General features: G+C 48.9%; 2 protein-coding genes across 9 annotated transcripts in view; both read right to left on the reverse strand.

Moving 5' to 3' along the window:
* Positions 1–12,046, reverse strand: part of SLC24A3 (solute carrier family 24 member 3) — a 134,426-nt gene extending 122,380 nt beyond the window's left edge. For 6 of the 8 annotated variants that reach the window (XM_050315761.1, XM_050315764.1, XM_050315768.1 and 3 more), the window contains exons 1-2: positions 4,437–12,046; positions 2,709–2,826 (exon numbers count right to left, since the gene is read on the reverse strand). The gene's annotated coding sequence lies outside the window, so the exon portion shown is untranslated. The remainder of the gene's footprint in view (positions 1–2,708; positions 2,827–4,436) is intronic. The other 2 variants (XM_050315765.1, XM_050315762.1) reach the window with 2 other exon arrangements.
* Positions 12,047–12,198: 152 nt separating this feature from the next.
* On the reverse strand, positions 12,199–21,822 carry CRNKL1 (crooked neck pre-mRNA splicing factor 1). Its single transcript, XM_050315772.1, has 14 exons — positions 21,697–21,822; positions 21,364–21,516; positions 20,693–20,784; positions 20,427–20,585; positions 19,900–20,066; positions 19,244–19,422; positions 18,425–18,595; positions 17,575–17,766; positions 16,776–16,835; positions 15,678–15,758; positions 13,869–14,108; positions 13,418–13,519; positions 12,640–12,888; positions 12,199–12,454 (listed from the first exon to the last, which is right to left on the reverse strand). The coding sequence occupies exons 1-14, from the start codon at positions 21,742–21,744 to the stop codon at positions 12,287–12,289; spliced, it is 2,061 nt and encodes a 686-aa protein (XP_050171729.1). The 5' UTR covers positions 21,745–21,822; the 3' UTR covers positions 12,199–12,286.
* Between the last annotated feature and the right edge of the window lie 334 nt (positions 21,823–22,156).

Below are 22,156 nucleotides of genomic sequence, written 5' to 3' on the forward strand. Positions count from 1 at the left end.
CTCAGCAGGGAAGATGTAATAAACCCCCAACCACCTCTCTGGATAAGCAAGAGAATGAGAGGACACTTCCAAAGGACTGAGTAGAAGAAAGTGGCTCATGGAGCCTCACAGCCCAAAGACAGATCAGAGGAGGAAGTGGTGCCAAACCCGCTCTGGCTCCTCTTTCCCATTCCCTAACGCCTGCCAGAGTTCTCTCTGCACTGCTGTCCAGCCTGGACACACTTCATTCAGCAGATCCGAAAGTACACTTTCAATCAGACTAACAGCTGTGTGGTTTCTGGGAGCACTCACAGCAGTGGATCTTAGGGCAGTGTCACAAATGCAGGTGAGACAAACCTGCTGCCACGCAGCCACCGGTGCGGAACGGAGAGCAGAGCTGGTGCTCCCAGACGGGATGCACCAGGAACCGCAATCTCTATAAATCAGCCCATTTTTAATTCATTGCTCACACTGCCACGATTGGAACCTGCAGCCTCATCCATTTTGCCGTAATTGTGACACTCGGAGATTTGTCTTTTTGACTGAGAGCCCGGAGTTATTTCCCTTTTAATCCATTAGTGTTTACGCATCAAATTAAACCCCTCCAATCCTTTTTACCAATAGCTTTGGTCTGTCACAGTAGCATCATTCCTTCAGGCTATTCCACCCTTAAAATTCTGCTCTTGGGGGCAATGTGGCCCTTCAACTCAGTATCTAGACTGAAACATTTGCAAGATACTGACTGATCAGGATTTTTTCCTGGTAAAATTGTTTTCTCTTCCAGGAGTCCATGAAAACCAACAATACATTTTCACAGGATCCCTGACATAATCTCTGGTTACCAGGGAGATTTCCTCAGGGAATTTTCTATTTAGAAAACAAAAACAGTTTTTAAGGAAAACTGAGCCCTGCAGTAAATTGCTCCAGCACGAAGGTGAATTTCAATACCAGTAATTGGCAGCTGCTCCATTGTTTGCCAGCACTTCAGCAGAAGTTCTGGAGAAGGTTTGGATTCAGACTGGTCTCGCGTTGGTCCCTGCGGGGCAGTTCCAGCAGGGAAGCTCAGTGTGCTTCCTGAGGCTGGCCTGGCACACGTGAGCAGGTGCTCACAGACACCCCCAGGGGCCCTGCCTGCAGCCCTGGGTTGGCTGTAAACACACAGAACTGCTCCTCAGAGCCCGTGAGGGACAGCCAAACCCTGGGGAACTGCACATAAACCAAGCCCACAGACTAATGAGCCTGCTCTGCAGGAGGGCTGTAATGCCCACCCCTCTTTGGCACATTTATTGTTTTCATTGCACCCAAAATCATCTTTGGCAACTGGCACAGGTTGCCCAGAGAAGCTGTGGCTGCCCCTGGATCCCTGGAAGTGTCCAAGGCCAGGTTGGACAGGGCTTGGAGCAACCTGGGCTAGTGGGAGGTGTCCCTGCCCCTGGCAGGGGTGGACCAAGATGAGATTTAAGGGTCTGTTTATATACAGGTAATAAAAACTGCTGCAACCCTCTCTGCCAGTCATCTCCTGGCCATAGCCATAACTCACAGTCAGCACTGGCAAAGCTCTCTGCACTGGCAGCCCAGGCAGGAGCAGGGACAGCAGCCTGAGCCCGTAGGAGCAGGGCTGAGGGAACAGCACCTTACTCAGTAACGCCCCTGAATTTCCTCCCTCAATGTTTATAAACGCAGGAGCAATCCCACACCCCTGCCTGCTGTCTCAGTAACATCACTGGCAGCACTGGGAGAGAGTAACAAACATTCCTGGACTCAAACCTCAGTCTATTCCACGGGGAGACTCCAGACCTCGCCAGGGCACAGGAAAGGAGCCAAACCTCACAGGAGTTGAACTGCAGGCACTGGGCAGATTTAAAATCATATAAATACTAAAAGGCAAGATTAAATGAAACCCTTCACAACTTACTGTGGGCTGCCAAAGCTTTACCTGCATTTCAGTGGTTTAAAAAGCTAAGTCGGTGCAGTTGTAAACCCTCCTATGAATGAACTTTTGTTAAGGAATTTATAAGCAAAAAGCTTTAAGGGGAAAGCTAAGCAGCCCCCACCCCACCATCCCAAACTGGGCAGCCACACGGACATGATGAGCAGGTGGATTAAGGACAGCAAACACTGAGGAGTTCACCTCATTCAGAGGTGTGACAGCTGTGCCATCACCTCCTGCCCAAGGGTGCCCCACAGCAGATGGCAAGGGAAAGGAACAGGACTGAGGTGTGTCTGGCAGACACAGCCTGTCCCACCTCAGCCTTTCCCAGCCACAGTACTTGGGCATTTCCTGAACTGGAAGCTGTCTCTGAACCCAGTGCAGAGCAGCCAGCAATGATTTTAGGCCATTCATTTATTTTTTTTTTTTTCTAAATGTTTTTGTTTCTGACTTCCCTACAACGGCAAATCCTGGCATCAAGGGGTTTTCCAAGGAGGGCTGGGATCTCCCTTTGTGCAGCACAGAGAGTAGAGAAAGGCCTGAGCATCGCCCTGGCTTTGGGCAGCAACCCCCCAGTGGGACTGCACGTCCTCCAGGGCACCTCTGCTCTGAGACCCCGAAGCCGGCACACCTCAGACATGCCCAGCAGCCCCATCCCAAAACCAGCGTGCAGGGATACCCAGGGATTCTGCAGAATTTTGCACCTGCAGGAGGCACCGTGGCCAGGAGAGAGCCTGTGTTGTGGCAAACACCTTTGTGCAGGAACCACCACCTCTTAGAAAGGTAAAGACCCAGCTACCTCCTGCATTCCGTCCTGCCAGGCTGCATAGGCCACACGCTGGCACATCCCAAGGAATGGTTTCCAGGCCTCCTGTCAACCCTTCAAGGGTCCTTTGGAGATCTTGCACAAGGAAGACCTGTAAAGAAACAAAAAGGGAAAAATAGGATTCTTTCAGCTGACAGAAGGAAAAGCATCTTACTGTCACAGCATGAAAATTAGTGCTGAACTATTATTTAACATTCCTAAAGCATCCAGCTTCCATGTTTTTTAATGCCACTGAAAAGAAGCGACTGATCCAAATGCTCCTTTTCCAGCAGACACCCATGAGCAGCGGGGGAAGCCCCACATGCTGCATTCCAGCAGATGCTGAGCAGCGGTGCCTTCTCACTCTGTTTTCCAAGATTACCTTCTCCTTCCCAACACACCTGCACACATCCAGCACGGCCCCAGAGGCGCATGGATGAGTGTACTGGCTGTGGAGCGTGAAATCCCTGGAGCAGGAGCCCATCTGATCCCAGCTGCTGCTTTACACAGCTGAGCACGGTCTGGGCACAGGAACGAGCGGCTCTGCTTCCCACGCGGCTGGAGCTACTCCCCACGAGCCAGGGGAGAACGGGAGCAGGGGCCTGGAAACTTCTGTGGTTCCTTTCTAAGCTCCATCCTGACCAAGTTATCTCCTTCCCAGAAATCTACTCAACACCTTACGACAATTCATTCAAATTAATGCCATATAGAGGATATGACCCTGTGTAAAGCGGGACTCGCCCTCCCAACTCTGACCACCAGGGAGGATTTAAAAAGGAATAAAGAAAAAAAAAAATCCCAGCAGCTTTGAGAGCAACGTTTGATGTTGGGTTGTATAAATCACAGACTGAGCTGCACGTATGGGAATATGAAAGAAGGGTTTGATGAACAGCTCAGTGAAGCTCAGACCTAACTGCACAGCTGACTGAGAGGTTAATTATCCGGATGAGAGAAATGCTGATCCTTGGTACCAGGCACCATTTCCGTATGGGCACATCTGACAGTTCCAAATTAGGGCTGCTTTAGCAAAGGATGAGGGGGTGGAAGGGACTGAGGAGCATCCCCAGGCAGCCGGGAGGCATCGGGAACGCTGCAGGAAGCTGCGGTTCTGGTCCCTCTCCAGCTTGAACAACATTTTCCACTTGGGTTCCGGGGGATTATGTGTTATTTGGATATTGCAGTGTCCAGGGCTGCTCCGCCATGACCTGCCTGTCAGGGAACATCAGGAACAGACCCGGCTGCCTCCCCCAGCCCCACAGAGCACCGGGCAGGGCTGAGTCTCCTCTGCACCCCAGAACAAACCCTCTCACCTCCTGGGCTGGGCTGCTGACGCGTCAGCGGGGCCAGGCTCGGGTACACAGTACAGAGCCCGGCTGAACTCTCAGGGTTCTGATGTGAGAGAGAGGCTCAGCTCCATACAGCTCATTATTTATGAGCCTGGGAAGATACCCTGACACAAACTGAATGCACAGGTGCTTTTCTGCCCCCTTCCCCAGGGCGTGGAGTCTTGAGTTCTCTGCCCAGGCCCCTGGCAGGAAAGTTTTGAGCCAGGAGGAAAGGGCAAAAAACCTCAAACCCCGTAAACATTTTAAGAACAACCCGTGTTCTGCCCGAAACTCCAAACTCAAGAGCTGTAATCTGCTGCAGCAGGTGATACCAGAGTGAGGGGGCCTCACCCAGCCCTGCCACCTGCCCAGAATTAACAGGATTATCATAATTCACCTTTTTGGACATCCCAGTCTGCAGGTGCTGCTTCAGGGAAGAGAGGGAGACACACTCCTGGGGCTCCATTGGAATGTGTCCTCCCAAGTCACGTCTGCTTCTGCTGAGCTGAGGTCACCCTTGTCACAGGGATGTCTCTTCCTCCCTTTGTTCTGGTCTTCTCTTTTCTCTGACACCGTTTCTCAGGTTTCCTCAGTTACCACAAAGAAAGAGAGGGAGAAAACCTTTAATGAAATAAAAGTAACATCACAGAAGATACCCTTTAAGGAATTATAAATTTCAGCATTTGTATAGAAATGGTAGCTCAGACTCCCAGTGCATGCAGCAGTAAAACAGAAAAAAATATGCCACGTAAAAACGTCACACAAAAAATACACCACATCGTGGGTGTGACGCTGGACCGGTCAGCAGCACAGAGCTGAGCCCTGTCACGAGCCCAGAGCTGCCAAAGTGGCTGTTCAGCAGAGCCCCTCACTGTCACTGCCAGCAGACCCCGCGCTGCGCCGCCTCGGGGGACAGAGCAAGGGAGCCTCGAGACACCTCCAGTGTTGAAAGACTTTTGCAAAAAGACCCAGACTTTAAAAAAAACCACCCAGGAATTCTCTGGGGCTTGGATGCAGCCTGTTTGCCCCAGACTGAAACTCTCTCGTGCCAACCCCTTTGTAGGGGCTTGGTTTCCCAAACACAGACCGAGACCACCACCACCTCAAGGTGTTCCAGCAACACATTAACGACTAAAATTCTGTAATTAACACAGAAAGGTAATACCTGGCCTTGTCTCTACAGAAACACTCTCATTTCACTCTCTTTAGAGATCAAAAACCCATTAGAGAAAAACAAGAGGAAAGATTAAGTGTTCTCCTGTAATGCTCATATATTGTGTTTGCTTAGGTTGCTGGATTAACAAGGAAACAGGATTTCATTACATGCATGAGAAAATTAATACAAAATTAAATTAATACCATTATTTGTATTACTAAAACAGAGCAAAACGCAGGAAGAGCAGCATTTTAAAGTGGTAAAAGGGTAATGTATCACTTCTTCAATTATAAAAGCTTATATTAGAATCCCAGAATCGTTTAGGTTAGAAAAGCCCTCGAAGATTGTTAAATCCAGCTGTTCACCCAGCAATGAAGTTAAAAAGAAACGATTTTAGTTCCCCTTGAAATGAAATTCACAACAGCTCTGAGAAGGAACAAACAAATCTATTTCCTGCCCGCAGCCTACGGCAACTTAAACATCCGAGCTTGTGGAGATTGTCCTGGGACTCCAAGACATTATGCAAACCAGAAAATAAGCTAGTTTGGTAGCGCACAGCTATTAACTACCCCCCACCTGGATATGAAGGCATTTAAAAAAGGCACATTCCTAGTGAAAAGAGGGGGAGAAGGTCTAACTGGACGGTGCAGCACTGCAGCAGATTGCGAGCAGTGACGCGAAGCTGTGCGAAGGTAAAGCAGCTGTCAGATAATCTCCATCATTAATACACAAGGGCCTTCACATTCGGCTCCACTGCTCTTACAAAATCTGAAACCACAAACCAAAACAAAAGGCAGGACCCTTCCCGAGGACAAGTTCTGTCCTCCTCCCACAGCTTCCGAGAGGAAAAGAAACCAGCTTTCACTGCAGCTTAACCTTCGATCTCCACAGTTACTTTGGAAAGAGAAATGTGTAGAACTACAGACATTTATCTTTCTAAAAACGCACTTAGGATGTGCTTTGCTTTGACTCCTGAAGGATGAAGCAAAAGATATGTTGGACTTTGGGCTCCCAAAGGCGTGCAAACGCAGCTGTGGGTGTTAGATTAGATCAGCTGGGTGAAGGAAGCTGGGCTCCCGGGGGAAGCATCTCCTCACCACCTCCTGGTCCAAAGCAACACTGCAGGACTGAGCCCAAAGCCCCACAGGGAGCCCAGAGCCAGCACCAGGAGTGGCTTGGCCAGTGTCCCCCAGCAGCAGGCAGTTTCTGGGATACCTGCCACTGGTGTCCTGACTTGGCTGCCGAGGGCAGGACGGGCAGTGCCTGCATGGCTGGACCAGGCTCGGCTGGGTGCACAGGAGCTGCACACGAGCAGTGACTGGGGGATGCACAGACAGAGTTCCCTGCACGTGTCAGAGGAGCCTGGCGGGCAGCAGAACTGGGTTCCTCCGGTGGTTTTACAGAGAGAGCTGCAACATGGACAGAAAAGCTCTGTGAGGGTCAGAGGAGCTCTGCTGGAGCAGCCTCAGCACTCAGCATTTCAGCCTTTTGGCACACAAGGCATTAATTCATGGGAAAATTAAATCAGTTGCAATTAAAAATCGATTTTGACGTGCAGCAGATTTCTGATTCCCCAGAGGCTTTTGGGAGAGCGGTGGCCAGCTCCAGCTCCCACTGCTGGGCAGCGGCTCCCGCCGTGATGTCACTGGCACGTTTCTGGCGCGTTCCCGTGGCTGCTCCCATCCCGTGCTGACGGTGCCACGCAGCACCAGACCCGTTCCCAGCAGTGCCGCCCATCGCAGCCCTGCTGACCAACACCTGCTCCAAACAAGCACTTCCTCAGAAACACACACGGAACGTGTTCGGCGTGGGCTGGAACACAGATATGTGGATTGAACCATCCAGCAAGTTCCATAAAGAGCAAACGCAGTCAGCTCACACTGCAGCGATCATCAGGCGTTCAGCAAAAGCCACCAGAAATAGTTCTGTAACTCAGAAACGTTTTAATTCTTCTCTTTTTAATTTTGTAGTTGCCCTTGTTTTCTGCCATTTATTATTGTTTTTCCCTTTAGGATTCCCAGTGCTTTCCATAGGAAGAATGCTTGATCACTTCTTCTAAAAGCCACCGATAAGAAAATTAAATCCCTTTGGCATCACTGCACAGGGGAGTTGCATAACAAGGCGAGTATATATAGAAATTGCATTCCAAGTGTTTACATAAGAGCTCGGAATAACACAGATGTAAAATAAAAATCCAACTCAATTTACAAACCAGCCCTACAGTGCTTTTGTGTCTGATAACGTGGAGCGAGTGAATCAGCTTACCAGGGGTACACAGGGAATATTAGTCTGGTGCTATTTACATAACTGGGAAAGAAAGATTAAAATGGGGCAGACAAGTGTGTAGAAAAGGGTGATTTGCTCATCTTGGAGAAGATCTTCTGTCTGGCTAGAAAGACTGACACAGAAGTTGATGCTTTAAAATACTCCAAGCTGTCCAAAATCTCCTCTGGTTTCTGCAAGCAAACTGATGTCTATTCTAAGATCAGAACTCCACAGGCTCTCTCTGCACACTCTTCTCAGTGGTCCCAGTCTGACACTTGCAACACAGAATAAGAAAACCCAGGTTTGTTCCACCAACCTTGGAGTAACTGTGCTCCCAAAAGCAACTGGAAGGGCATGAACTCCTGCTCACCATAACTTAAAGCTTCTTTACTTTGCTCCTTGAATACCTGGAGAAGGGCAGATCATAAAGGGCCCCCAGGATGGTAGGCTGGGGAGATTGCTGGGCATACAATTAAATTGATTCAAATCTATCCCATAGGTCTCCAGTCTGAGGCAGGGACATTTGTACACAGGTGCAAGCTGGAAAGTGCTGTTGAAATGATCAGCAACATTGAAACCCAAATCATCTCAAGGCACTGAATGTATCTATTCAGTTCCTTCAGTAGAATCATGGAGCTGTGTAGGTTGGAAAAGCCCTCTAAGATCACAGAGTCCAACATTAACCCAGCACTGCAAAGCCAATAACTGTGTCCCCAAGAGACACATCAAACTAAACTCAAATGGGAGTCTCCCCACTGAAACGCTTTCAAATTTCTGATTTAGTGCCAACTGAGCAAGTCAGACTCCAAAAGCCAAACAAGAAGCATCAGCCATTAGAAGAGCAGGGCTGTGCAACATCAGGAGAGGGAAAGGGGCACTGCTGAAGCAGAAAGCTGCAGGTGCTCACATGGATCTTGCTGAACATTATCCCTGTGCTCCAATGAGCAGCAGAGGGATGGACAGTGCTGCTTCTGTATGGACCACAGCCCACAGCACATCAGGGAAGTTTTGCAGTCCCAACATCTCCTGTCAAGCTTTAAAGACGGAGGAGCATAATCATATATCTCCAAAATGCTCCCACATAATTCAAAGGAAAAGTACTACATCTACTTAAAGTTCCCGTGCTAATCACTAGATGGCACTTTCCCTTAAAACAATAAACAACCATGCAAGATGTTTGTTATTTTCTCCTAAGGAAATATATCATTAAATAAGAGGGGGAAAGAAAACAGTGCAGAAGGTGAGCAAAGCATTGCTCATCCCTGATAGCCTGAGCAATTCCCAGTCGGGTCCCTGCACAGCTCTCAGCTCCTTCACCTCCGAGGGCAGATTTCCTCGCCCCACCCTCCTCGGCAGTCCGTGCAGGGTATTCCACAGCCACCGTGTCCTGCTCAGCCTCCCAGCAATCAGAGCACCCGTAGGGGTTTACAAAATACAGGTATGATTGTTTCTGTAGTAGCAGAACGTTATAAAACAAACAAGCGTTCAAAGTTTTAGAAATAATCAGGATAACCAAACCCACCAAAGATAAGCAGCCACAATGTGCTATAGAAGGTGCTAATGGCCTTGGGAGGTGGTGTTTGGGTTTTTTTGTTTAGGTCTCCGGTGTTTTTTGTCTGTTTGGTGACTAAATGAGGGTTGGCTGCCGGCTGGAGCTGGGACACAGGAGCATTTGTTTAAAGCAGCAGCCAGGCTCAGTCTGCCCTGGTGGCTCTGGGGCACGCTGGGCACCCAGCTCGTCATTCCAACAAATGTAACATCATCTTAGGAGCAAAACGGCTCCTCTCAAAACCCTTTATGTTCTGAGTAGCTCAACCTAAGGATCCTCCACACTGCGGATGGAGAGCAGCGCTCACCGGCATTGCCTGGCCTGGGGGTCTCGGGTGTTGGTTTGAACTGGAATGCATCTTGAGTGCATTATGTAAATGTTACCCAGACCTCAACGCCCCCAACCCTGCTTCCTTCTTCTCATCTCTCCCTCTGCAGCATCCAGATCCAAAATACAGTCTAAAATAGAATTTAATTTATTTCCTTCTGGACAGTGATGGAACAAATGGGCCCATAGAGATCAGTTCAGCCTGCTATTACTATACATGCATTAAACATTAGAACTGCTGTACTCCTCCTAGTAGGGACATGAAAAATGCACAGAACACGTCCAATCTGAATTCCATAATTATCCATAATGCTCTCAAAGGTTTTCATTTTTTCAGATATCACCACGTCTTTTTGCCAAGCAACTCCGTGAACACCTCTCCTTCCTCCGTTTCTGACTGGGTACAAATTCCTCCCAGCAAACTCCACCCAGCTGTGCACCACAGGCAGGTCACCACAAACCCCACAGAGTCACAAGGTTCTGCAAAAAATCCCACCTGGCACATGTAGGGAGAAACCCCTCAAATGGCCTCCTGGTCACCAACCCACAGCCCTGCAGCACCAGAACCCCCTCGCCTCCCACCCACACGAGACTCAGCTCCCACTGAGAAAGAATATTTTCCATATGTGGTCCTTGTATTTATCTTGCTTTTGAGCTCTCATAGCAGCAGATAAACCATGCACTAATAGAACACAACTCCCAAGCACAGACATGTGTTTATCTTCTTTCAAGTGCAGCGTTTTATTGACTGATGGTATCTACAGAAGTGAAATGAAGCCACAAACACCATAAATCCCCCATAAAGAGGGATATTTTTGTAAAAGCAACTTCACAAGAGATGGTGTGCAGAACCGAGAGTCAAGAAATAAGAAATGCTCCCTAAAAACCGAGGAGCAGCCTGCAGCCTATGAACTCCATAATTTCCAGACCCCAATACAGCAGCAACTGCTGCTCAGTTTGTGGGAGACAGAGACAGACAGTTTCACTTGTGCCACACAACCAGCTCCAGACTGTAAAACCTATTTACTCCTGACTGCATGACAGTCAGCCCTCTTTTAAACAAGCAATTCCATGAGCAAGACTGATTTTAAATAGCTGTCCCAGAATAAATGCATCCTAAATCCCAGCATCTTTCCATCGCCCCCCCCATGGATCCTCCTCTGCCAGGTACCAGATGAGCTGATCACCTTTCCACAGCATGAACCTAGTGCTCAGTGTTCCCTCTTCCACCTGAAAATCTGAATTTTGCAAGATTTAAAGGCATTCCATCCCCCCAAAGCCCCCAACACATCAGGTTACCCCAGGGTTTAACCTCGGCATGGCAGGTTTCTCCAGTGGGGTGTCTCTCCTCTCCTCCCCACTGCCAGAAGCCTTTCCAGCAGGAATGTTTGTCTTCCACCCAGCCTGGTGATAAATCCAGGCAGGCCAGGAGGGCACTGGGGCTTCATAACTTAAACATGAGAACCTGCAGCTCTGCAGGAGTGAGGCAAACAGACACAAACCAAACGGGCAGAAATACCTCACCACCGACTCCAGACCACGAGCCCAGAGAGGACAGAGGCTCCCAGGAATCAAACTGCAGGACACAAAGCATGCACAGAACCCCAGCATGGTCTGCATTGGAGGGGACCTCAAAGCCCATCCAGTCCCACCCCTCCTGCCATAGGCAGGGACACCTGCCACTAGCCCAGGCTGTTCCAAGCCCTGTCCAAGGGGGAATAATTTCACTACTGGAAATGCAGCATTCAGGGTGTCAGTCCACATCCTTCCCCACAAGTGTTTCAAAAACAAGGTAAAAAAAATCCAAGTTCTGTACCCTGGAAACAAGAAGCCCACAATAATCAGTCTGGCTTGAAAATCCCATGTGTTTGGGTTTTTAACTCAGAACAACAATGTGCTTGCCCTGTGAGACACTGCCTTGTGCCCCTGCTGCTTTCTGGGGAACTGCTGGAGTTCCATGTACAAACACAGACAACGTGCTTACCTGAGCCCCTGCTGACAATCTCACCACTGCTCTTATTAAGAGAGATGGTATCAGCAACTGACAGAGTATACAGCAAAGCTGGCATAAAAAGGGAATGTTCCATCTTCAACAAAGTAAGGAATTCCTGGGAAAATGTAATGCTCCTAGAATAAATTTAAAAAAACAAACAGCCCCCTCCAAACCCCCCAAAAAATTCCTACCAAAATATAGACAAGAAAACCACCTTCCCACCTCTGAAAACTCCATGAAAAATTCAATTAAATGAAATGAAAAAGCAAAGACAGGGAATGGGATAGAGGGAAATGTCGAAAGGAAGTGTGAAAAGCAATGGGACCCAGAGCAGAGGGAGGTCTTGGAGAAAGAGGGAAAACAGAAATGGGATTTACAATATAATGGGGTACACGAGGCAGCAGAAACACTCAGAGATGAGAGGCACATGTTATTACAGAGGGCTCATGGGGGGCAACTGGGGGTGGGACAGAGGGGGGGCAGTGAGAGCCACGTGCCCAGTGAGGAGACTGAGGTGTGAGGACACCAACAGCCACAGCCGCCCCCACCAGCAGTGCACCCTTTAATGGCCAGCCCCGTTCTCAGGATGAATAAACCTGGGCAGGGAGGACTCACCAGATGGAGCAGAGCCTTGCACAGATGTGGCTGGTCCTGGCACCCCAGACAGGCACCTGCTCCCAGACTGGGACAGGGGGCCTTGCGCTAGAAGTGAGAACTGCCACCCAGTTCTCAGGTCACTGGTGATGGCTGCTGACCCCTGCACTGGTGCCAGGACCTCTTCTTTAGCTGCTGGAAAACCAACAAGTGTCTTAAAGGGAATTGACTCCAATACAGCGTTGGTTTTCCACACAAAACCCATGTCAAGTCAGTAATAGTAAAACTCCCTAAATACATTTATTTATCACCAGTGAAAATACTGTACAATGCCCCAGGAAAGGGGTGGCGGCAGGCAAGGTGTTAAGTCTGGCTTTCATCGATGTCCTTGTCAGGATCCATGGCTGCAGCTTCGCTCTCCTGCTGCTGCTTCTTCCAGAGCTTTGCCATAGCCAGGAGTTTGAGGTTAGGCTGATTGGCAGTATCTTCTGGGAAAATGTAGTCATAGTATTCCTCCCAGCCAGCATCAGACTAGGGAAAAAAATACCACAAAGCGACTTTAATTTGCATGTTAACACTGGCTGTTAGGAGGCACTTCTAATAAGAAATAGAAGTGAGAGAAAATTAAAGCCCACGTTTGGGAGCCCATCCCCAGCAGCTGACTCCACAAAGCACAAAGGCACCAAGGACTCACGGCTGGCACCATTCTTCCTTACCCCATCCTCAGCCTGCAGTTTTCTCCTCTTCTTTATTTTCTCAGGCATAAGTTTATCTATCCTCTCTTTCGTGGTGTCGGAGCCAAACTCCTCCTCGAAGCTCCTCCAGGACTCCAGCAGCATGACCCTCTCCTCCTTCTCCTCGCAGCTCCGCATGGCCTTGTTGGCCTCCTCGTAGATCTGCCGGCAGCGCTGCAGCCTCTCCTCCCTGCCCGCCGACAGCTCGAACTGCGCGAAGCTGATCCACACCTGCGGGCACAGCACAGCCTGCAACCCCTGCCTGCAGCCCCACAGCCGAGGGGCAGCTCAAAAAACCCCCACAAAGCAGCCAAAAAAACCCCACACCCAAAACCCAAACACCAATGCAAGTCTAAAGCAGTGTCCCGTAAGCCCAGAAGATCCCTGTTTGTTTCACACGCGTGAGATTGGCCTGGTTTCAGCAAGGCAGAACACCCACACGAGCCATGTGGGTACATTTCTTGGGGCTGCTTCAGGTCACGGGAAATCTGTGTGAATTTAGTCAGTGACAGCACTGAGCGTCACTGGAAAAATCACAGCTATTTTCTCCTTCCAAAGATTTTGCAGCTAAAATCCCAAGGTGGCTCAGCAGGAAGAGGGCTGCTTGGAAAAGCTTCTTGCACCTGCTGCTGTATGGAATTTAGACACTTCTTTCCCAGCACAGGCACAGGACTGTACTTGGGCTGATTTGAGCCCAGGCTTCCTCTGCCCCGTGGGCCACAGTCAGGACCAGCTCTGTGTCCTGGGTGCCCACACACACCTTGACGTGCTGTGTCCGCTGAAGCAACCGGCGGTAGAGGTTCCTGGTCTTCTCATACTCCTCTTGCTCAATCTCAAAGTCAATGTAGGATTTCCAAAGAACCTGCAACAGAGAAGTCCTTCATCAGGTTCCTTCAGAGCACACTGAGATAATGGGGGGAGGAGCACGGATAAAGGTGGAATTTCCCCGAGAAAAGTTTGAGATCAGGGCATTAACTGACAGCACAGGCTGGGATCATGGCTGAGCAGCACCAAACCCTGTGCACACAACCCATTTAGCTTTCCCCCTCACTTTTTGTCAGGGGGTTTATGGCCCTGCCAAGAAACAGACGCTGAATTACAGAGTGCCGGGTGTGGTTCTGCCTGAGCTGATGGGTCATTTACACTTCATCAGCCACGCTCTGTAACAAACACTTCAAAGCTGGGCCAGGTGCCCAGCCCTCCCCGCTCACCTCGGGCATGTCCAGCCGGGGCTGCCCAATGGCCAGCTCGTAGATGGCCCGGGCTCGGTCGATGTCCCCGAGGATGGTCTCCAGCTCAGCAAACTTAATCCAGGACGTGCAGTTTTCCGGTGCAAACTCCAGGAATTTTTCATACAGCTTTCGGCAACGGTCAAATTCTCGCAGTTGTAGCTCCAATTCGATGTAACCTTTGAACAGTTTGTTTTTTGGGCATTTACCTATGGACGTCCCCTGTTAAGGAAAAAAACCACCCCCCCAAAAAAAACACCACCTTAATGATATTGCAGGCAAATAAAACCCACTGAATTTTCGAAGTGTTTCTTTACCCTCCAGTATTAGAACTACAACTCATTTTTTGCACAGCCTGTTTCTTCAGACTCTGTTCAGGGCCAGGGGAAATCCAGCCAGTGCTTGCAGAATGAATGTGCATCCACAGAATCCGAGAACTCAGGAAGTAGAAAATTTCCTCACTTGTTACACTTTTACAGAACATGGATCCCCCATGGAGTGTGAGTTGGAACTTACCCTGGCTCAGCTGAGCACTTCATCCTGCACTGACAGCTGAAGTAAGCACAGTGCCAGCCTGTACCAGTCTGTCAGGTAAACAGTTCCCAAGTATCTTACAAAACAAATGGTATCAAACCAAACTGTCTCCTGGCCCCACACTGCTCCCCCTCACACAGAGAGTGGTTCCCCCTCCCTGCCTGCTGACTGATAGCAATGGACAGGTAGAGAATAACAGCTTTAAAAAGTTTAAAAATTTTCCTTCTTATATGCCTCAGACTCTGAAGAAAACTGTCTGTCCTAAGGCAGGCTGTGAGAAAGCAGTTCTTAGTCTGGGACTCTTTTAAAACAAGAGTTAAGAATAGGCACACCTGAGACAACTTGTAGTGAACTTCACCTTGGAGCCACTTCCCCAGACAAGCATTATTTATTGAGCAGTGGAGCCTCTGTTCCCTCAGGCCAGTGTGAGTGAAGTAACTGGAGATGAAACTCCACTACTACAACTCTCCTGCACAACGTTCCTACACGTTTATTATCTTGAAACTTATTAAAAATGAAGGAATCCACCACTTGGGAGTATCACTTCAGTCACTGTTATGGCCCTCTAGCTCTGCAAATGCCATTGCTGTTTCAAAATACGCGCAGTTCTTCTCCACGTACACTCTGTCGCTGTTTTGGCTGAAACCCCATTAATTTACTCTTCAAGGTCAAACCACCTCAACTGTTACCAACGTTGGCTTTCTCCCAAAATCCCTGAGTTTACTAAGAATATCTGAACTGAGAGGAAAGGAAGTTCATTTCAAAAGGTCTTGGTGCCAAAACACACCCGTTGTCCCCTGACTTGCTGATGTTCACACAGTGAACCTGCTCAGCAGCTGCTGAGCCTGCCCAAAATCCCCGTGACTGCTTCTCTCAGCAGCCTGAGACTCACCCACTCTGTTCAACAGGTCCTAATTTCTTAGAGTCAAACTTCCCCTTTATCTAAAGAGCTTTTTAAACTGTATCACTGTAACGAATCAGCAGCAGTTAACAACTTGTAATGGCACTAAGCTGATGGGGGTGCTCTGCATTCACAGGAGTGCTCTGTCATTCCTGCCCGCGGCTAATTCATCATAGCAAGCTACTCTTCTTTTTAAATCACACATGACAGTAAATGCTGGTCCCTGCAGACTCCTCGGATGCTTTGTTTAAGTGGATTAAACCAGCAATTTATAAAGGACAATTCAAGATCTTCTAATGCTATCCCTGCATTACTGTTAGTTAGCAAAGTCAATTATGGCACTAACAAAAGCTTACCAAAGCCCTTCTGGCGAGGGGGAGGTTTTTCTGGCGTATTTCAAACTGTGCATACAGCAGCCACATTTTAGCAAATGTAAACTGGAAAAAAAAAGAAGAATATGATACGTTATTAGTACTACATTTAGTCTCGTTTGAGCTCGGTGTTTTTATGCTAAAATGTTTAGAGTCCATTACCCAAAACAATCTCACAAAGAGAAGGCAACATACTCCATCACTACTAAAGGCAAAAATAGCGACGAGGAAGTCTTTTTAAACAGAGAAAAAGAGTTCATTAACCAATCACCAACTAATAACATATCAGCTATCAATTAAGCAATTAACAGCTTGTAGTGATGACAGATTAATCCTAATCTACACACCTGACACTCATGACAGTACTAATGACAAACTGGAAAAGAAAGAACATGAACTAAGATTTTCTGATGTTCCAAGGCAATGCAGATAAGATGGTTGTAAGGGTTTGGCCCCATGGAAATTTAGTTAAAGCTCGCTAGTAAAGAAAACCCCACAAAATTGCTCAATAATCAGCCTTGAAGGCCAACTGTAATGGGGATGACACACCTGAAAGGTGTTTTATCAAATGCAGCTGCCTCGGGTGGGACCGTGCAGGCCATCAGGCGCAGCTGCTATAAAAGGTGGTAGCCCTGGCAAAGCAGGGCACTGAGTATCCTGTAGAAGCTACAGCTGAACTCAGCTTGGAGTAGCCTGAGAAGGAAATCATGTAAGTAAAGACTAACTAAGTGGTTTTCTCTATCTTTTAACTATGTACAATTTTAACTTCTTAGACTCTACTTAATAATTTCAATATGAGGGAATCTGACACTGTGATTGTCCTGCTGTTTCCCAGGGTGATGCAAGTTATAGTTATCTTAGACCTTAGCTAGAAAAAAAACCTATCCACTTTGGAAGATGGAAAGTCTGAGAAACTGGAAGGGGTACTTAGAGTTCTGAGTGCAACCCTCACAAATGTGTTAGCAGATATTTGGAGCTGTTTATGCACTTAAATCTGGGGCAGGGAGAGGGAAAGAGAACTAAAGGATATTACCTGGGAAACTGTCACCCAGAACTCACCCCCAAGTGCTGGAGAAGCCATACCTTTTTGTGGGGAAGGAGCTCAATGCAGGCCTGGTACACCTGTCTGGTTCGCTCTGCATCCTGTAAAGATAAGCACCATTAAATACTTTGCTCACTGCTAAGATTACACTGCATCTTGCATCCTGCAATGACTGTAAAACTGCAATAAGTTTTTAAGTCAAACTGGTTAGAATTGTGAATGCTTAAGATATAAATGTACTTATCTACTTGGCATGCACAACTAAAAGGCAGTAACTTCCTAGAATCGGCAAGACTCGCCTTTTGGAAGCAAGATCCACTGCTAAGAAGCAGACAATTAACCCAGGAGTGTCCCCATTCTAAGAGGGAAAACAATTAGTCTGTTTTCCTTTAATAGACACCACTTAGAGTAGCTCTAATGTTGCGTGAATGGTAACAGAAGAAATACTTGCACAGCCTCAAAGGCTGCCATGGCAGCAATGTGGGTGCTTCACAAATGTTTTGCTAAATATAGAACTATTTCACGAATTCAGGTAACAGTGCAGTTCAGATGGGGCTAGAAATACCCACTTCTGCATTTATCATCAGCACCTTCCTGGATGAATTGGGATGAAATAAGTTTGTTTGTTTGGGGTTTTTTTGTATGCCCTGTGCACAGGAGGGAAAACTGAAAGGGGGAAAATCCCATATAGTTAAATAGTAAATCATGTAGCTTGTTGCACAAAAGCAGTAGGACACAGCAAGTTTAGTTCTCAGTTTTCCTATTAAAATACCAGTGGCTATTTAATATAAGGAAAACATTGTGAAGGAAAGAAAAAAAACCCGAGTTCTTACTACTTGCCTTTGCCTCCAGCTCTTCATACAGGGCATAGTTGATCCAGAGGTAGATGTACCTCTTCCAGTGCCTCTTCTCCTGGATGGGGGGCACGTTGGCGATGGCTCTCTCGTACACCTCCCGCACGGTCGCGGCGTCGGCATCGCTCTCAACCAGCCTCAGGTAGTCAAACCACGCGTCGTAATTATGGGGGTTTGCCTTCCAGGAAGGTGGGAGAGGGAAAGAGGGGAGAGGCTTCAGTCACTACAAATAGTAGACCCTATTCCTTTACTTAAGTTTTAGTCAGAATTTCTCCTTTCACATAGGTCATGGGAGGATTAACGAACCACTGTCAGTCTTGGGGATGGTCGCACTAGAGCTTCTGGGTTAAAGTGAGCTTGGTTTTGATTTTGCCTACAAGCATTTTCTAAACGAAGTGTGAGAAGGGATGAGAGCACGGTGAAATATGCAGCGTTCAGTGAACAGCAGACAGGAGTGGCACAGCTGTTTCCTCCCAAAAAGGTATTTGGACACAGGTGGGGTGTCCTGTAATGGTTACCCCATAGCTGGAGTAGTAAGTTACAAGCTAAATTGCATTATGCCCTAAGGTCACTGCAAAGGGTACCAAGCTCTGAGTTCAATCAGAAACTTTGTCTGCACAGTCTGGATTAGAAAGCAGAAACAAAAAAGCAGTGAATGCAAATATCGTTCTCTTCTCCACAGACAGAATTCTGCCTCCAAAATGAACACTGTCTTGGTGTTCTCTTGTTATTTTCTTTGACTATCAAAGATAATGTAAAACTCATCACAAGACACTGCTGTACCTTAAGCAGCAGCTGGATGCACAGTGAGCCTGGAGGGTACCTGTAACACGTACCTTCACCTCCTCTTCGTACTGGAATCTCCTCTTGCTGACAATGATGTCTTCAATTCCCCTCCTGTCTCCAAACTTCTTCTCAAAAATGGTGTAATTCTTGAAAAGATTCTGGGCATCCTGCTTTGGAATTCTATCCAAGGCATACTTGTAGATCACCCTTACTCTTTCAAACTGAAAACATTCAATATCATTTGATTAATACTTATAAGGCACTTTCAGTCCTACCCCACAGTTTCTTCATGAGCTTTTGGCAATATTTAATAGACTACAGAATCACGGAATGTCTCTGTGTAAGTGACTATTTTAGAACAGGACTAACGCAGATCTCCCTAAAGAGTAAACTTTGAGGGGGAGGGAAATCTGTAAATGTCAGCCACCACCATCTCTTGTTCATTTACAGGTTTAGAATATGTAAACCATATTTAAGAGGTGTTGTTTTGGGTTGACGGAGTGTTTTCCATTCCTTGCCACCCTGGGAACTTAACAGCGGCTGTCAGTGGAGAAACATTCAGGCCAGTTGAGGTTTTTTATCCTGCAGGCCTAAAATCTCTCAGAACCCCACAGATCTAGGATGCATGCTTGGTCTGACACTGCTGTTCTCAGGCTTGGCAGATCTGACACCCGCCTTGCTTAGAGCACACCTTCCTGATGCCATCAGAAGGCAACTAGAGGTGAGCAAAAAAACTGTCTCCTTAACCCAGACTAACAGCGTATCACAAGGTGATGGAAACCACAAGCACTGCAGTTAAACAGCTTCGGGGCTCGACGTTCAAAGGGAAATATTGGCATCAGTCTGATGTATTACCAAGAGGAGCTTACCTCTTTCTGGTTCTCCTCAAACTTGGCGAAAGCCACGTACAAGTGCTCGTCCATGTGCTCCTCCCCGAAGAACTCCACGGCCCGCTCGTACACCTTCCTGGCGTGGGCGAAGTAGCTGTGCTTCTCCTCGAAGCGCGCGTACTTGATCCAGTTCTTCACGTCGGGGTGCACGAGGACAAGTGCAGCTGGGCTAAGGAAACGGTGCTGGCTCAACGGGCCCTCTCCAGCTCTGCTCTCCCCAGGGACTGCAGGCCCAAGGACTGCATCAAACCGCTCCCCAGGTGGGCTTATGCAAGAAAATCAGGACACTTAAGAGCTCTGAGCGTGGGAAGGATCAGTGCCTTACTGAGAACTTGAAGAGAGATAAAAATCAGATCAAGGGCAGGGAGAAGTTTGAGGAGGAATCTGAAACAAGTGACTGCAAGAAAAGCTGGGTACTGAGTGAAATTAAACATACATGTTGTGGTAGGACCTACAGCCACTTCACTGAATTTGATGGCTTTCCCCAAACACTTAATACCTACTGCTGGCTCTTGGTGTGGTGGCTCATTCTCAGCACCCCACAGCGAAAAGGAGCACAGAGATATTGCCAGAGATGGAATAACTTCAGGCAGGCCTGAACCTGGGCAAGTGTCCCGAGGCATAGAAAAGGATATATCTCTCATAAATGCTTCGTGCCCTGTCCACCTCCTTGTATCTCAGCTCGAAGTTGATGTAGGAATGCCAAGCTTGCTCTTCTGGTTGCCACTCCATCCAGCGTTCAAACACCTGGCGTGACCCAGCAACGTTGCCCAGCATCTCTTCCATGTAAGTGTACTTGTACCTTGGGAAAGAAGACAGTCTCTACAGTTGCATAGTGAACACAGCAATGCAAGGATTTCTGGAGCGCTTTGCAGGAGCACCACTGAGGTTTCTTCATCTATCCCCCTCCACCCCAGAAATGCCCATAGACACGGTTGTGACTGGCAGCAAGCAAGCACATGAACATCCTTCTCCCCCAGTGCTCTTGCCACTTAAATACAAAACCACTCCAAAACTTCAGCCTTTCTCTATTTTTTTTTTTTTTTTTTTCAGACTAGCCTGAAGACCTGAAGGAGCAGGAACCAAGGCACTCTGGCCCCAGAGCAGACAAATGACGCGCAGCCTCTGGAGGCAGCAGAGCTGCTCTGGGCTCTCCACGTACCAGAACTGGTTGACCCTGGGCAGGGTGGTGATGGCACGGTCCCAGATGTTGCGGGCGTGGTTGACCTGGCGGTTCTTCATCTCCATCTCGGCGTACTTGAGCCATAGCGTGACGTTCCTGTAGTCCACGTCCAGGGCACGCTCGTAGATGGACCGGGCCCTGCAAAACACGAGCATGCTGCAGGTATGTGCCCCCAGGGCTGGGGTGTTTGGCAACGTGTGCCTCAAAAGGCTTACAGGAACCGCCTGCAGCCGCATCCTGGTTACCTCTGGATCTCCTTCAGGCTCTCCTCCCATTGCGCGTACTTGATCCAGTTACTGATGACAGTCCTGTTCTTCCTTATGTTGTCTTCAAAAGTCTGGGGAGAGAATTGTATCTGTGAGTAAGAAATGCTTCTGCAGGCCAGTATTATAGATGCCTTATGATGTTATTATTCTAGGAATGAACGCCCAGTGTCTTACACCTATGCAGGAGTGGTAACAAATCGTACTGGATACAGCACTGCAAAAACTGCTTGGCAGAGCTGGAAATGTAGAACTGTAGATTAGGACTAAACCTGAATTCCTGCAGCCCCGTATCTAAGCTATCTTACTCAAGCAGCCAACTGAACCACGATTAGTGTAGAAAGCTCGGTGCTGTCTCGTGCTGCCCGGCCAGCTCTGGTGCAGCGAGTGCCTGTAAGCCGTGGATGTAACTAACCTTTTGGTGTTCCAAACGCGGGCACAGAGGAGGTGTGTGCTACCGAATCCCATGTTAACACAGGTTTAACTTACAGGGTCTGCACATGAGCAGCATGAAGCAGCTACGGTATCTAAAGAATGGGTACTTGTCTGGAAAGTCCACAAGGAACACAAACTACATCTTGTCTAAGTTAAAAATAGTAGAGTTTTAGTGCTTTACGTAAGGGTCGAGATCAGGTTTGGTTTTTTTACCGTACCTTCCTTTTCCGGAGTTTATAATCATTTAGCTCTTCAACATCTGTGATCTTCTGCTGTGGAGGCGGCGGGAGAAGCTCGAGTTCCCTCTCCTTGGCCTCTCTCAGAAGCTGCTCAGCTGTGATCTGAACCTCGGCGGGCGCTTTGTTTTTCACCTGCAAGGTAAGCAGAAGGGGCGCTCGGTTCACATCTCCCTACGCGGACCCGCCAAGTTCCCCGGTGCCGGTTCGCTCCGGCGCCTTGCCGGGCGCGGTGTTTGCCGGGCTGGACGCCGGTGCCCCCAGCGCGGTGGCGGGGGGCTCGGTGCGGGCCCGGGGGTGCCGCTGCCCACCCACCTTCGCCACTTTGGGGATGCGCTGCTTCCCGGCCGCCGTAGACGCCATCTTGCCACCGCCGCCGCCGCGCGCGGGCCCCGCCCCGCAACCCCCGACCTCACGTAGCACCGCCCGAGCGTCGTTGCCGCGGCAACCGGCGGAGCGTCCCGGGCGGTGGGCGGGCCCCGGGTCCGCCCGTGGCTCCGTCTGTCCCCAGGCTCGGTTTGTCCGTGTGTCCGCTCCGGGCACGGGGCACGTGAGTGCCCCAAGGCGGGAGGGTCTCGCGCCGTGCCCGTGCCTCAGGGCGGGGGGGTCTCGCGCCCTGAGCGGGGGGCGCTCGAGCCTGAGGGGTCTCGCGCCTGAGGGGGAGCGCTCGAGCCTGAGGGGGTCCCGGAGCGGGGCCGTGCCGGTGTCCGTGCCCCGCCCGCGGCACCCACCGGGTGCTCGCCCCGCCCGCGGCACCCACCGGGTGCTCGCCCCG

Source organism: Myiozetetes cayanensis, unplaced genomic scaffold (assembly GCF_022539395.1).
Source record: "Myiozetetes cayanensis isolate MyiCay16 unplaced genomic scaffold, myiCay2020 scf2-11, whole genome shotgun sequence".
Lineage (NCBI taxonomy): Eukaryota > Metazoa > Chordata > Aves > Passeriformes > Tyrannidae > Myiozetetes > Myiozetetes cayanensis.